The 15,442-nt window shown below is 44.4% G+C and overlaps 1 protein-coding gene across 4 annotated transcripts in view; it reads left to right on the top strand.

Annotated features, from left to right (window-relative positions):
* The first annotated feature begins 415 nt into the window (after nt 1-415).
* Nucleotides 416-15,442, top strand: part of LOC144722093 (phospholipid-transporting ATPase IC-like) — a 51,785-nt gene continuing 36,758 nt past the window's right edge. The window contains exons 1-2 of one of the 4 annotated variants that reach the window (XM_078600230.1): nt 490-549; nt 12,663-12,766. In XM_078600230.1, the coding sequence (XP_078456356.1) occupies nt 12,756-12,766 (11 nt within the window). In that variant the 5' untranslated portion in view covers nt 490-549; nt 12,663-12,755. Of the gene's footprint in view, nt 704-12,662; nt 12,767-15,442 lie in introns of all 4 variants that reach the window. The other 3 variants (XM_078600229.1, XM_078600232.1, XM_078600231.1) reach the window with 3 other exon arrangements.

The following is a 15,442-nucleotide window of genomic DNA, read 5'->3' as shown; positions in this document are numbered from 1 at the left end:
GACCTTTCAAAGATACATCTTCTGGAGGTACTTCCTCATTTGCATTGCAAAACAACCAACTATATGAGCTGCGTAAGCCCTATGGAGCCCGGAGGCTTTTACAGTACTTCTGGAATGACCTGCGCACATTCTGGCACCTGTTGGGTTCGTCAAGCAGCATAATCTGAGCCAGTGGCCCCTCCAACAAAAACAGCCCAGGCAGCAGCGGAGGCGCACACGAGTGAATAATGCATCGGTGACTTTGGCACCGCCCTTTGTAATGCAATGGCTGTCGGGTCATAAACGTGGCTTTTGTGTGGCTGCCACGGTGATTGGGTGCACGTTGGGTACCTGGTCCCATCAGGCTGGGGGTGGGCCATCACCCCCCCCGCCCTGCCCCAGGTAGCGAGGGGCGGGGGGGTGAGCGGCACTCCCCGAGCAAATGGAGTGGAGGCAGAGGTGTGGCCAAACCGGTTTGGGCTGATCTTTGTCTGTGCATGTCACGGCAGCTGTGGCGAAGAGGCACCCTACTGCCAGCACAACAAAAGTCACTCCGACACACTGCTGCAGGTAACAGACGACGGTCCACGTTCTGAGCTTGGTTGATGAATGTTTTGATTATTGACCTCTGGAAGTTGTGACCATCTCATAGTTAGGACAGACTGAAACGCGAGTTTTTGTTTTTATGTTTTCGGCGGTTGATGAAGCTTGACTCCTAAGCCAGGTGAGTGTTCGCAGGGAGGTGTGTGTGTGCGTTAATTGTGTTGGTTCTGCTTGGGCAGCATTGCACACATGCTACCTGTTGAGTTAGAAAAAAACAAGTGTGTCAAGATACGTGTATTAGTTTAAAAGTGTATTTATTGGAACTTGACAAGTTATACAATGTATTACCAGTCCAGTGGGACCATGTCAATGTTTCTAAAATATAGCTACACTTATAAAATGTAATTTGTTGAAAATTCACAACGAATATGAATTGTATTTATCGCACCTGTTAACCGCAGTATTTTATCCCATCAATAATAATGTTGCTGTAATCCTACCAACAGTTCCAAATACATTTCTCCATTTACAGAGTTCCATCTTACGTAACACCTGATAAGATCTGAAGTTGTTCGTTGCTGTTTTGCACACGTGTCTGTAAAGCGACCAAAGCGTCACAATGTCACCCATATGGACGAGATTCATAGCCGGGTACACTGTGTGTTTAGTATTTTAAATGCGAGAAATATACCCAAATGGACACAAACCAAACCCTTTGTGAATTACCCTACAGTACTGTTTTAAGCAACTTGATGACGTTTCAGTTTTATTCTGTATGGAATTAACTTTTTTTTATGAAACGAGCGTCTATGTGTCTTGGTTTTGTATTGTATTCCTTGTGCAAAGTGGTGATTGTTGAAAATTGTAAGATGACAATGGGCCATTTAAATGTGTCGTATGAATGTACACTTTTATGGAAATATAGACGAGGCTTATTGTTGAAAATCAAAAGGGATATTTGAGTTCTAGTCGGCAGCGACTATTCTTGCTGCCTGAAGTAATAAAGTCTTTGGGAAGGACTGACTTCAATAAAATATACCTTTTATGTTGTCTAATGTTGATATAGTAGTGCCGTTTAAACATGGACAGCAGCACGTGTGTCTATTCTTTAGCACGTTGGTGTTGCTGCCCTGAATGGGCTTGCGGTGTTCATGAGGGATGCTTGCCTCGATCGAACACCAGGAAACCACCCAACAGCGTTTGTTCAACAGGCCGTAACACTGCTGATGAGACTCGTGAAGTCGCAGCCAGCCCAGACTTTGCCAGCAAAAAAAAATTCTGCTGGAAAGTATTTGTATCAAAGGCCCATAGGCTGGAATACCATCGTAAAATGTAAATATTTTATTTTGTATGTGGTGAAACAGTAGACTACCTCTTCTGTATATTATATTTCGATCCGTACGTAGCTAATGTTACTGTAGTCACAGAAAGTGTGTTCTACTTCTGTATACCAGCGGCAACGAGTCTAAATATGGCCTTAACGTGTCAACATCATCGCTGGGGACACGGACGTGAGTGCGTCATGCTGGCCACATCGCCCGGTTGTGTGCAACCTTGGGCCGAAGAGGTACATGCCGGGTAAATAATCGCTATATCATGATGCCGATGATATCATCCTGCACATCTGCAGGTCATTTAATTGGTCCTTTGGTATGATGGCTTGAAAACAATACAGTCTGGATCTATATGGCGTCTAAACACAAACCGCATGTCAAAGACCCTGTGCAAAACAGCACGTGCAACATGCATATGACCAGGACATGTTGAGGCTTATTTCAAACTAAACGTACTCATGTTTCTTTTTGAGAATGGTACGTGCGGTGTTCATTGTTCTTTCATTGTTTGAAGCCATTATTTAAGTTTGTTTTAGTTCAAACTTGCCCTGCATCTGGAAGCTAGAGGATAAATAATGTTTGCATGTCCACCTACTGGGATGAACACAGACGAAAGCCACGCTGTTGGATGCAATTTAGATTTGTTACTAGAGTTAATACTGCAAAACAAACACGACGTTCATTAATAACACTGCCTTATATCATAAATATAACATACGCTCACATTTTGGGCAGTGAGCATGTCAAGGCAGGTAGACGAGAGGGGCCCCAGGAAGGCTGATCTCGTCACGAGAGGAATATTTACACTGGGGCGCTGGAAAAACTGGGACATTGTAAGAAAATGTGCTCACGAACGGTTTTGAACGAGCACATATTTCGTCAAAAAACCCCCATCGTTACTTCTTGAATTGTTTTCCTGATCACCTCTTAAATTGTAGCCCTTTAAATGATATGGTCTTAATCTATTTCTTTCAAAAATAACTAAATTGGACATTGTGAGGATATCAAGGACACTCCCTCTTCGTGCTTTGCCTTGAGGGGAATTGTAGTTCGGATTTACATTTCCTACAAGTGCAACACCGATCTGAAACGTCTGATACTATGAGATTTGGGTGGCACAAGAAGGTTGATTGGTACAAACATTTTTGGGAATGTTGTTGTGGTGAGCACAGATAGTACAGTATACAGCACACCTCACCGATTACTGCTGTTAGTGTTATTTTGACGGATAGTCCTGTATGTAGCCCACGGTTCTCACGATGTTGCCAGACAATGTTCGAAAGGACCGGAAAAACCCAAAACGCAACCACCTCATTTGAATATGCAAATAGCTTAAAGCATTTTCAGTTTGTTGAGAAAATAAACGGGGTGTTGTGAAGTCAACTTTCTGAGGATTTCGCCAGAGGAAGAGAGAATGTTGATCATTTGCCGTAGGGGATTAAATGTGCCTCCTTTGTGTCACCAAATCCTTGACCATCCTGCGTGTGACGAGGTGGGTTCAATTACAGAGCGACGCAATGGTGGCAGACTGGCCCGAGCTGGCATCTATAAGAGTTTGTTAAAGGTGACTTGGTTATTACCGTTAATATATCCCGTTTATGTAAAGTCTAAGCTTCATTAAACTGTCATAAGTCCATGTATTTTTTTTATGTGGTGGGGTAAATTGTAGGTAGCTCACCTTAATTTGGCAGTTTGAGCGAGGCAGACCTTCATGCTTAGAGTTAGGATTAATTTAATTTTCTTCATGTACTTTGCTCACAAAAACACTTCATTATCCTATTACCATTTCAGTGTTTCATCCTTAAAGTTTACTTTTGTGGCCAATGTTTACTATGTATACAGCAGCGTGTGTTAATTCAGCCCCATCCTCAAGATGAGCCATGATAGTGACTTGGCCCAGCGGTGACGCGTTGGTCGCTCGTTGCAGAGGTTCGTGGTTAGAATCCAGCGGCCGCCCCGATCAATACCGTGGTGCACATTAAATGTAAAAATATTCGCCGACTGCTTGACAACGGACGTTGAAGATCCCGTCACGTGATTCGCAAGAGTAAGCCATTGTGCACCGGCGTCAGGGTCCAAACTTGCCACTTTTGAAAAATTACCCAGTTGGCATAAAACTTAGCAACATCGGCCCGACTCCAACAACTTTGCAGAACCTTCCTGCGAAAGAGTCAAGAGACTCTGTGAGGCTTTCCTTGGTAAAAAAAAAAAGTGGAATAATGAAATAATATTTATTGAGCACTGGCACAAGCACGTTTAAGCATTGAGATACACGTACTAACTTTTGAGACCAACGACTGTACTGTATGTGTAGGCCAAGTCCAATGGTGTAATATTTACACAACAGGGACTGTTGGCGAAAGATCCCCTATGAACTGGATTGATTTTTTAGTTGAACTTGTCTCGACTCCAGCATCCAAGGCATTCTTCTCAGACATCGCTCCTGGTCATGTCGAGTGAAACGTGAAATGTTTGTCTGCACCAATTGTTGGAGTTTTGAGCTGAGCCTCTACCGGTTTACATTACCTTAGCTCCATTTTCTTAGCTTTCTGCACAAGGGCTTTTTGTGAAAAATGTGCGCCCTCATGCAGACACAGACCGTAACAACTACGTTGCCTTTCACGGTGGTGCTGTTATAGAGCTCTCATGCGTATTTGTGTTGTTGCTGCTCGTTGTTGTTTGGTACGACAGCCGACATTTTAAATGTCTACCTTCCTCTGAGGCCATGGAAGCCCCGTGTACGAGCGGGTGTGATTATTTCGGTGATCAGCCTTGTACACCGGCTCGAATACGCAACCAAAACCCCCGTTGGTCTTCTATTGTACTCTGACGGTAAAAATGGACGGACGGTGCGGGCTGTGAGGATCCTGGAAATGATGGGAAGTTGTTGTGAGCCGGCCCCGTTGTTTTCCAGGGGAGATTCACACGACGATAGAATATGCAAACATGTCCAGGGAACGTTGACGTCACCGATGCATAAATTAACTTCACCGACGGCTAGCGTCAGTGGGGAGCGATGTCCGAACCGGCGCTCAGGTGTGTCCCGTGTACAAAGTGACGCCATCCGATGCCACGGGCCACCGCTTTTGGCGAGGGGGGGGGGAAAGCGACGTCCGGTTTTCCATAGCGGTCTTAGCGTTATTATTTATTTTTGGAAAATTCGAAATTTCTTATCTTGGCGCAACTTTCAGATTTTCGGCACAATCGCTCTTCACGTCCATGCAACTTCCCCTTCCTCCGTTTCCCTCCGACTGCCAATGTAAGATGTTACAGTAATGTCGCGAAGGCAGAGTAACGGACATGTCAGTATCTCGCTGATTTCCAGGAGATCGTGAGCCCAAATTCAGTTCCATACTCACAATGTCCAGGAGAGAGAGAGAAAAACACCTCATCGGGACAAGTCGTGTTGCATGCATGCAGATGAGTGGATGACATTCGTTTCACAAGAGTGACATTCACCAGTTCTCAGGAGCAATGACCAGAGGAAAAATGTAAACACGTCGTGACTTAACACCGTAAAATTGTGTCCTAGCGAGGCGCTGCTCCACAACGCAAGACCCAGCAAAACAACATTCCTCTTTGAAGTTCACCTGAAATTTGCGAAGGGTTAATATTTGAAGAGAGGAGAGGACTCGTCTGTTCAAAACAAGAGACGTCTCTGCGTCTGTTTCGCGTTTGACGCGTTGCGAGGAGTCGCAACAGAGACGACGGGCGGAGTTCACGGCAACCCCGCGCACGTGTGTGGGGTCTTTGTAGTCATCCAGCCCGTGTGAGGTGGAGATGGAGCGACGATGGATGGTTGTTTATCCGCAAATAAGAACCACGCTTCCGGACGTGCGTTCAACACGTTGAAGCACGGACAGTCCCGCTTTTAATAATTCCAGTAAACGTTTATGTAGATGCACTACCGTGTTGCTAATGTTACAAAACCATCTCCTTAAAGTGTCCCCCTGTATTTTGAACAAATGCCTCAAATAATGTTTTAATCCTCTTGAACCCCCCCCCCCCCCCCCCATTCTTATTCACGGATCAAACGCCGTCGTGACCTCTTGGCTCAACTCCCTGGAATCTCCTTGTCCGACGCGCGTGATCCGCCGCCTCTCACAGTCGGTGCCCCCCCCCATCCCGTGGGCGCCGTGCCCCCCCCCCGTCTCGTGCCAGTCAGGTGACCCGGCGGGCGGCGTGACTCACCTTGCCCCCCCGCCCGCCCGCTGCGTCACGACTCCTCTTCACCGTTGTGTTCGCGATGGGCCTCGTGCAATGATGTGGGGTGGGTTGGGGGAGGGTGCCGTGATCGCGAGCGAATCCGCGGGTGCAACTGTGCAGCCATCATCATCATCGCTCTGTCATCGGCCATGAACTCTTCTCCGCTGCTGGGTGAAGGGTGGACCCGTGGCCATGTGGCGCGGTGGTGCGATGTAGCACGGCGGTCGCCCTGGCGCCCGCTCGCCATCGCTTTGTCGTCTCTCCAGCTCCACGGTGGGTGGGTCTCTGCACCTCGGTCTGGGGGGCCGTGCTCACCGGGTGGCTTGGCTTGACACTCCGTGTTCAATCTGCGTCATAGTTCGTACGAGAGCAAATGAAGATGTGTGCCTGCGTTCGTGCCATTTGAGTGGTACGAAGTTTATTGACTCGTGAATGGGATTTGGTCCACAGAGTATTGTACAGTGTTCTTAAATGGACCTGGGTTTGTTTAATGGTAACATACTATTTCTTTGCATTTAACGTGACTCTGTGAGACGCTGACCCACAGACTTTCTGCCGTGAACAGACTTACAAAAAATTATAATATTTAGGAGTTACATTCATGTACTCATTATAATTAAGCATACAGTATTCTCTAACAGCAAATTGGCTTTTCTTATAACTCGGTTGAAATAACTACTGAAGTTTGCATTTGGAACACTTTTATTAACTACAGCACGCCAATATTTTGAAAGATTGTCCCAGGTTTTGTATTACCTGTAACATATTTTCAGTGAATTATAGATGTTGTTTGTTGACAAAAACGGACAATCATTAACAAGGAAAGTACCGATACAAACAGTCTGCACCTCTGTACAATGCTAGCGCTTTTAATTATCAGCCAACCTGTTGTTTTAATGACACCCAAGAGGGAATTTACCTCTTAAGCAATTACAACAAGCATTACCCACCAAAAGAATGGGAGCATTTTTAGCATACAGTCAAATGTGTTTGTCGGCAGTCTAGCAACAGGTGTGAATCTATTCGTTGAAGCGGCTACAATTTGATGTTTACTATTTATACTCGCGGGTCCCTGCGGACATTGCCGCTGATAATCCTGGCTGCATTTCTTCATCAAGGTGCTCTCGCAGAGAAGCTGACGCGGTGTGAGCATTGAAAACGTGTTTTCAGGCAGAGAGAGAGGCTTCCTGCATGGCCACGACTGGCAAGAGACGCTTTTGAAAGCTCACAGAAGAAGGTGGTGGCCAAGGTGCAGAGGACAACATCGGTGCAGCCACTCCTGAGTGTGACCAACCCTAAAAAAAACAACGTGCGGGTTCAGAGTTCAGTGCAGGGCGCAGTCATTTGATGTTGACTGCAGTCTGCAGATTGACCAAACAGCTTTGAGTTTTCACCCTTGACTCCACAATGAATGTCTATTCTGCTTGGCTTCATCTGTGAGTTGCAGTGGAAGTACAGTACCTGTTGACGATTGTTACTCAATTACATACCGTAGTTAATTTGATTTGCACACTTCTAAATTCGATGTAACTCAACAAAAGATTATCTCAGCTTGAAAATATCGACGGTAAAAGTGCAGCCCCTGCAGGTGCTTGCTCACGCCACTGCTGGCAGAAGGTCCTGCACTAGAGGGAGCTCTCGAGAGACCCTTTCGAGGGTGTTTGGCCTACTCTCCCACGCTGGCCAGGCACAGGTGGGAGTACCCACACAACCACGTGCCAACCTGTCGATTGATGAACCGTGTAATAAAAAATATATACGTTTGTCAAAACTCTAATCTGAATCGTAGTCTTTCTAATCTTATCGGATTGATTTTTAAAATCATAGCCGTTTTTTTTTTAAAGATCTTAAATTAACTCTTTTGTTATCCGAATGGGAAACGCTCCTAAAACCTTTCCCTGCCCGATCTCCGTATGATCCACGCGTATACTGTTACAGAGAACCTGTTCGACTGCTTTTTAAAAGTTGCAACATGTCCTGCAACGAAGCCTTTTCAATGGCTTTATATTCCCTTCCATACAGTACTTGTCAAATCCGAACCCATTTACGTTGGTTACCTGGCCACTTTTAAACACCTTTGGCACTTTACCGAAATGCAAAGCAAAAATGGTGTTAAAAAAAATTACCCTTAAATATAGTGAAGTGGTACTGCTGGCTTTTAAAATCGGTATTTTTTACGAATATTTGTTAAACAGCAAGGTTGGGGAAGTTATGCTATTTGTGGCATGCTCTAAGCAAAGCACGGTACAGTCCATAATGTAGCTACCGTCTAACACGTAGTAGCAGGTTTTCGCGACCAATATCATCATCCATAATAGAGGGTTTTTGGGATAGATCGCGTATATATAAATGTGTCGTTAACCCCGCCACCACTCGACACAGACAATGAGTAAGGTTTGTCACGCAATCAGAACATGCCAATTCGGCTGTCGCCTGATGAAGCTAGTTGTAATTACTGGCGAAACGTCGTATTCTATTTGTAAATGTTGTGGCTTGGCTCTCCAACACACCGGTGTGCTGTACTCGTAAGGAATCGGCATGTTCTGTTTACGTGGCAAACCTTACTAATTGGCTGTGGCGGGTTTAACAACACATTTATATATTTACGCGATCCAACCCCCCCAAAAAAACCTGTATTATAGATAATATTGGTCGGGAAAGCCTGCTACGTGTTACACGGTACAGTGCTAGGTAAAAATAATAAATGTACAGACCATGGAGATGCTGCCATGGTGTGATGGTTAGAAACTCGACGTGTTAGTGGTGATGCAGCATGACACACCGGTCCTCGTAAAACTGCCCGAGATTTTCCGACGAGAACGCCGCGCAAGATTTTCTGACTGGGGTGTGCGAATCGTGGGGAAACAAATAATTGTTTGCGAAAAATGTGCAGTTTTTTTAATACCGCGAATCATCGGTGGTACCACCGCCGCTAATACACTCAAATGCTACTTGCAATCCGAAGGTCACAGATTCGATCACCCGGCGGCAGTTGAAACAACGGGGCAGGCTTCTTGCATCTCCCGACATCTGTTCACCCAGAATGTATTACTGGGTACACGATAGTGAGTGGTCGAGTACTCTGGAAGAGTAGGGCAAATAGAGGATGTGCACGAAGTACGAATGTGGGGACTGCTATCAGGAGAGAGGAGGGGGAAGGGTGACGACGGATGACATGGCTCTGTGTTTGTCTCCACGTGTCACTCCCTATGACTCGCTCTGTTTCTCTTCGTATCCCTTTGAGTCCCTACACAGTACAGTTCTGCACACGCATCTTTCGTCAAGTACATTTTCACTTTCAAATACCGTCTCTGATTCTGAATGTTCCTCTGCGTCGCAGATCTTTTTGAATATATTTGTCTCTTTTTGTGTTTGCGTGTGTGACTCTCTGAATTAATGATGAGATTGCCCTGTGCCCGAAAGTTCCACGGAACTCCCAAGTGGCTGCATATAGCCACGGGAGCCTTAATTGTACAGCTATGTGCAATGCAACATACCTGACTGGTAACTTTCCACAGTCCGCCCAAGATAATTATTCACACTTTTGCTGTTGCTGGGTTGAACAACCCAACGGCGTTAGCAGATGGCTCACTTGTATCGCATTGAACATCCAGCAAGCGTCAGCTGCTTAACAGAACGGCCTCTTCTTCCCTTTAGATTCCGATTGTCGCAAGCACGTCGGGAATCGACCTGCTTGAGTAGCACAGTGCTGCAAATGCGATCGGAAATGATATCAGAAGGTGGGGACATAGGCTGATGAGCCAAAACACTATCACAGTATTCTTTGGTGGGAAAATAAATAAATTGTATGTTAAAGAATTTATTACTATTAATTACCCGCAGTCCAACAAAAAAAGTGCTGTAAAATGTCATAATCTGAAAGTTTATTTATAACAAAGCTCAAAATCCCATGGAATACATCCCAACTGGGTGCTGTATCGTAACAATTCAAACGAGGAGGATAATAACGGAGAGTGCTTTTTACCTGTTTGTCAAGTGTATTTACATTGCAGAGAATTAATGATTCACCGACGTTTATTTTTATTACAGCAAACTGCACGTTTGTTAGAGTACTGCGGGTTTAAATTCCTTGCACCGTCTAAAAGGCAACACAAACTCCAAATTGGAATCTCCCCCCAATGTGCGCTCATCAATGAAACCAAGTCGCCTGCTCGGCTCACTGATAACGGAGTCGCAGGAAATTGTGGAGTAGACAACAACACGAATAATGGCGCTGCGTTTAAACTGGCTGGTTATTATAGACTGTGACATGACCAAATAAAACCACAACTGTTCTCGGGTTTATTTATGGCCGATTGTCGAAGTCATTGAATAATGATGTTGCCTTGACTGTAGTCTAGTGTCCGCCACACTCGAGCTTTCTCGGGTAAAAAGTTAACGACAATCCCAGAAAGGCGATTGTAAATCACTGTCCTGTGGTATTATAACAGTTATATAAGCAAGGCATTACAACACAAACACGTTAATATGTGTGCACAGTTAATGGAGAGCTAAAATATAATTGAACGTTCACGCTAACTGACTCATGCTATTTAAATGCCAGCTGCCTGGCATTTTATGATGAAAAAAGCGGACACCACTGGCGAAGTTGTAACGCACGAGACGTAACATTTAGTGATAATGCATTTGCCCCGAACAAAAGCTAAAAAAACGAGCGGCGTGTCGTGATGCCAGGGTTATGATACCAGGAAGAAGGTATTGTCGAGTTTTTATGTATGTTTTAGGAAGCGTGTAACACTAAAACATTTTGCCAATTTACTCTTAAGGAGTGTTGTGAATGTGAGAAGGAAACCGCAGTGCCCAGAATAAAACCAACCTCGTGTGAGCAGCACACCTTGCTAAACACAAAACTCAATCTTACCCCAAAGCCGCCAACGTTTAGTGGTTGACACACGAGGAAATAACCCCATATTTGTGGTGCTGCCGTTTCGTGGCAGCCTTACGGTCATCCACCTTCCGATCAGCACGGTTGGCTACGTACGATTTGAAATAAGTTCAACATACAACGCTTTCCCCCAAGCCGCTGGCGTTCTTCAGATGTGTGTACCACCACCATGCCTTGATAACTAGTGTAGGGGGTGTGCTCTGAGTTTATAGAGTTTTTTTTTTAAGAGAACAGAAACACATTGTCTCAAGCTTCTTAAAATACATGTTTTTAAGACAAATAAATAGACTGACATCTACCTCATTTCGAGAAGGAAAATAGCTAAATTAGAGGGACAATCCACGCGTGAGACGCTGAGACGAGGTGTGAGATGAAGAGAATTGAGTGTTTTCTCTGATGGGAAGGGCTTTCTCATGGAGCTAATGAATTCTACATTCTACATTTCTGAAGAAGCTTTGACTGATCTCTTCCCTGGCTGACTGTGCTTTTATCCATCATTTCAGAGGACGACTTTCCTCGTAGTCCGAGTGGCCAAAGCCCGTTTCGTGTCAGTTCAAAACCAAGTACTTCATGAATTTGTATATTATATTTATAAAAAATTTTTTAAACCAACCCCCTTACCTTGTTAATATTTTCCGGTGTGGTTTTGTGGGATTGTGGTGAGGCTGCGGCATCGTGCGAACACTTCATTTCCCTGCTGGTGGCGTGCGAAGAAGGGGGTCTGTGCCCTACGTGGCTTCATGCAACACTCACTCACTCACTCTGCTACATTTTTTAATGCAATGGGGAAGGAAGGACTCTTATAAGCTTAGTCTCATTTGTGGCAACGCATGGATGTGGTGAAGTAAAAAAATCATAATTGCCGCTTGCTCGTTATACAGATTAAATCAATTAGGGTTGGATTTATTGAGGGAAAATCAATGGAGAGGTGTGGCAAGTCCTCTCCCTCCTGTGTGCGTCCAGTATTTTCAAGATAGTGTGTTTATAAACTATGAACTATTATTATTGTACCAGGTAAGGCCCACTAAGATATGTAGCTCTTTTTCACGTGTAGAATGAGGTAATGTGTGTACATGTTTATCATCTGCCATAAGTAATACGATGACTCGTCCACCCTAGCTCTCTTACCCATCCTTTACTTCCAATTGGCATTCTCATGAGAGACAGTGCTGGAACACAGCATGATGTGTGTGCAGATAAGTAGTTGGGAGGGTTGCAGTATACATGTCATAACAATCACGCTTATGATTTCCGAAGACTCATGCGATGAAGCGAGGAGTCCTCCTCCTCTGTTGTGTTGTTGTGGCAAGCCGCGGGGTATTGTGCTGTGGCCATGCTGGTCGTCGCAAGTCCAAAAATCCGAACCAACCTCGTGCCTTGGGTGACAGACATCGCCTTGGCACGAACTGCATGCACCCAGCCGGCTTGTTTGTCAATGTCTTTGGTGGAAGGGCGTATTCTGCACACCGCAATACGCTCCGCGAGCAGCATCAGGACTTAATTGACTGCATACCGCACTGTTGTAGCAAGTGCCACACCCCAGCACTGTAAATACACACTCTGGCAAAGAATGTTACCATATTTATTTATGTATTTTGAAAGATGACACCCGTATAATTGTTTGTGAGGACTCGTGTGCATGTGCGGTCAATCCGCTGCTGCATTAGGGCTGTCCCATGCCTTGTGGCTTGCAGAGGCAATTTGAGGATGCTTCACCACCCCGGTCAGCACGGACTTGTGGTGAAGGCGGGGAGCCATAGGCATTGCGGCACGCTGATGGAACAACAATGGATTTCTGGTGTGCACTCTATAACAAACATATGTTTCACTGTTGGATAGTACTTGGCTAAAATGATACAATTCTGGTCATTCTTTCTCCACAGACATTCTGAAAATGTCCAACAAGCTGTCCTGCGTGGCTGGCTGCCTTGTTTTTTTTCTGCCTTGTGAAAAATTCTGCTGCGAGCTGAGAAAACGAGAGCTGTACCATTGGGAGATATTTCTCAGCTCTGTTATCCTACAGTTGTGTGAAACACACAGTAATTTACTCACATTCACATTTAGATAGAGATGCATTGATTGATTTTCTGGTTTGGCATATTTCTAACCACGTTTATTTAGTTGTGAAAATTGGCTTAAAAAGCCACCTTCAGTCTTTCATCACTAAATCTCCAAGTGCTGTTCTGGTCAGCTTGCATGGCACATGTACATGAGCAGACGCAGGATACCATATTATTTATCTGGGTTTGAATTGCATCTAAAGGTTACCCGATAAAAACCCGGTTAAATGAGCATAGTCGACAAAGGGATGCTTTACATTTCCACTTATAGTACTGTACTGTGCACTCCCTCGGTCTTGGTCTATTTAGTCTGGATAAACTATTGTAGTACTGCCACATGCTGGACTATAACCGTTTGGTTATTCCGATGGATTATTCTCTTTTGGCTTTTACCTCCTTTCCAAAGTTCTCACCATGGGGGTTGTATTGTGATTTGAATACGCGCCAAGATTGACGAGAAACTGGGCGGATTGGAGGCAATGATAACGTGGGCAGAGATTAAGGGAGGGGAAAAGTTGGTTATATAACACATTCGTGTTATTGGAGAAAATGAGTTGTGGCTGGGAAAATAAAGAGCAATGGCATTTCAAAACAGTTACGGTTAATTTACCAAAAAAACAGGTTAAAAGCACAAGTTTAGAGACGGCCTCAAACTTGGAGTTCAGTTCGGGAGTCATGTTTGGGGTTTTATTCACGAACTACGACGCTGGAAATGTGAAGAAGGATCTGCAGTTGTGAGGGTGACCACCCTGGAGGTCATTTTCAGCACCTCATCAGCACAAACATTCATCTTTTGGAAATTAGAGGAGTTGACCCAATAATACTTTATACACCTTTGTGGGCAGAAACAAGGTAAAGTGAGGTAGGTAAAACATAATGTGTACGTATTGTTGCAGTTTTTAAACGTTTTATACCATATTAAGATCAATATTGGCATGTGGTTGGAATCGTTGGACCGACGTTGGCCCAACGTTGGCCTGCCGTTCCATTTTCATGGCATCTCCGGATGAATTGCACTTGACAAATGTAAATACGTTTTTATTAATATTCAGAAACAGTGTAAAAAGCCTTCCTTTGGACACTTTTCTACCCCTTATCCACAGGCACATTTGAGCCTCGAGTTGTTAGAATTCTAAATGGTTTAGTTGCTTAGTTAAGCGGTGGTATCGTCAGTGCACCGTACCCATTGTGCCACATCTAGAAAACATGTGGCGAGGCATATGGCCACGTGAGATAAGTTGATCAACGTCTGCGAATATGAACCATGTAATCCTAACATTCTTTTATATTCTCGGTTCTTTCGGTAAAGTCACATAGAAGGGAAATAATAAAAGAATAAAAATAAAACATAATAAAATAAAATTCTCACGACGTTTCGGCCACCACGCAATCCCTGCCTGCAGTCACGAAAGCTTTAAATCGAAATCTAACTTTTTTTTTTATCACGGTGCATTTTGTATGGAGCGTGTATCATCGACACGGTGAAGACAGCTGTACGGTACTGTACATTTGCTTGCCCATTTTCGCAAGTGGAATACACCTGTCGTTGTCGGCGGAAGAGAGCCATGTCAGAGCATGGCTTCATGAATCAAGCGCACAACTTAATCATTTGTGTTGCGTTACGGTGCGTCTGAACTACTGCCCTGTCCAGTCTTGTCGACTCTTTTATGAGTTTAAAGTTGGTTAGATCACAGAAGTTCTCCGAATGTGACAACCACCACAATTGTGAAATCGTTGCATTGGCTTGCGGTTATAGAGGGCATTAATTTTGTTTTATTCCTGTCAGCGTGTATGGCTCTCCTTAGGCGCGCACTTATCTGACTGAACCTGTTATTCCATGAAACTTGCTGTGCAATTGGCTGGCACAATCTCATCATAGTGCAATACTGTAGTTGTCTGTCTCTTACCAGCTACAGATAACTTATGCCAAGCCACAGGGCTTCTGTCAAGGTTTGTATAAGTGCTTTGAAACCATCTTATTTTAAAGTATAACTTCAGTAATCCCGTACAATGTTTTGTCGATAAGTTTAATTATATATTTTTTCTTCCGCGAGCAAGCATTTTATGAGAAATGTTTCGGTTGAATACTGCTGTTAGCATTGAGCAACTTGTGTGTACCCCTATTGTGTGTGGGTAGTTAAAGGTTGGGTACAATTGACAGTTTGAATGCAGCCTTCAGGACACATCAGATATTAGAGGCCGTGTACTTTGAAGCAGTTTTTTGAGAGAGAGTGCTGTATGTGCGGTTACAATGCAGATGACAACCTGACCCACCAACCAATAAACATGCTCTCCCAACAGGATGTAGAAAAGAGCGAAATGACTGCCTCATTTAAGTATCATGCTTGATAGGAATGGCACAATACACTTTTTTGATATGCTTGTTAACATGCACGCATGCATAAAATGACAGA

This window comes from Lampetra planeri, chromosome 13 (genome assembly GCF_965212315.1).
Source record: "Lampetra planeri chromosome 13, kcLamPlan1.2.h2, whole genome shotgun sequence".
NCBI lineage: Eukaryota > Metazoa > Chordata > Hyperoartia > Petromyzontiformes > Petromyzontidae > Lampetra > Lampetra planeri.
This window is presented reverse-complemented; position numbering and strand designations above follow the sequence as displayed.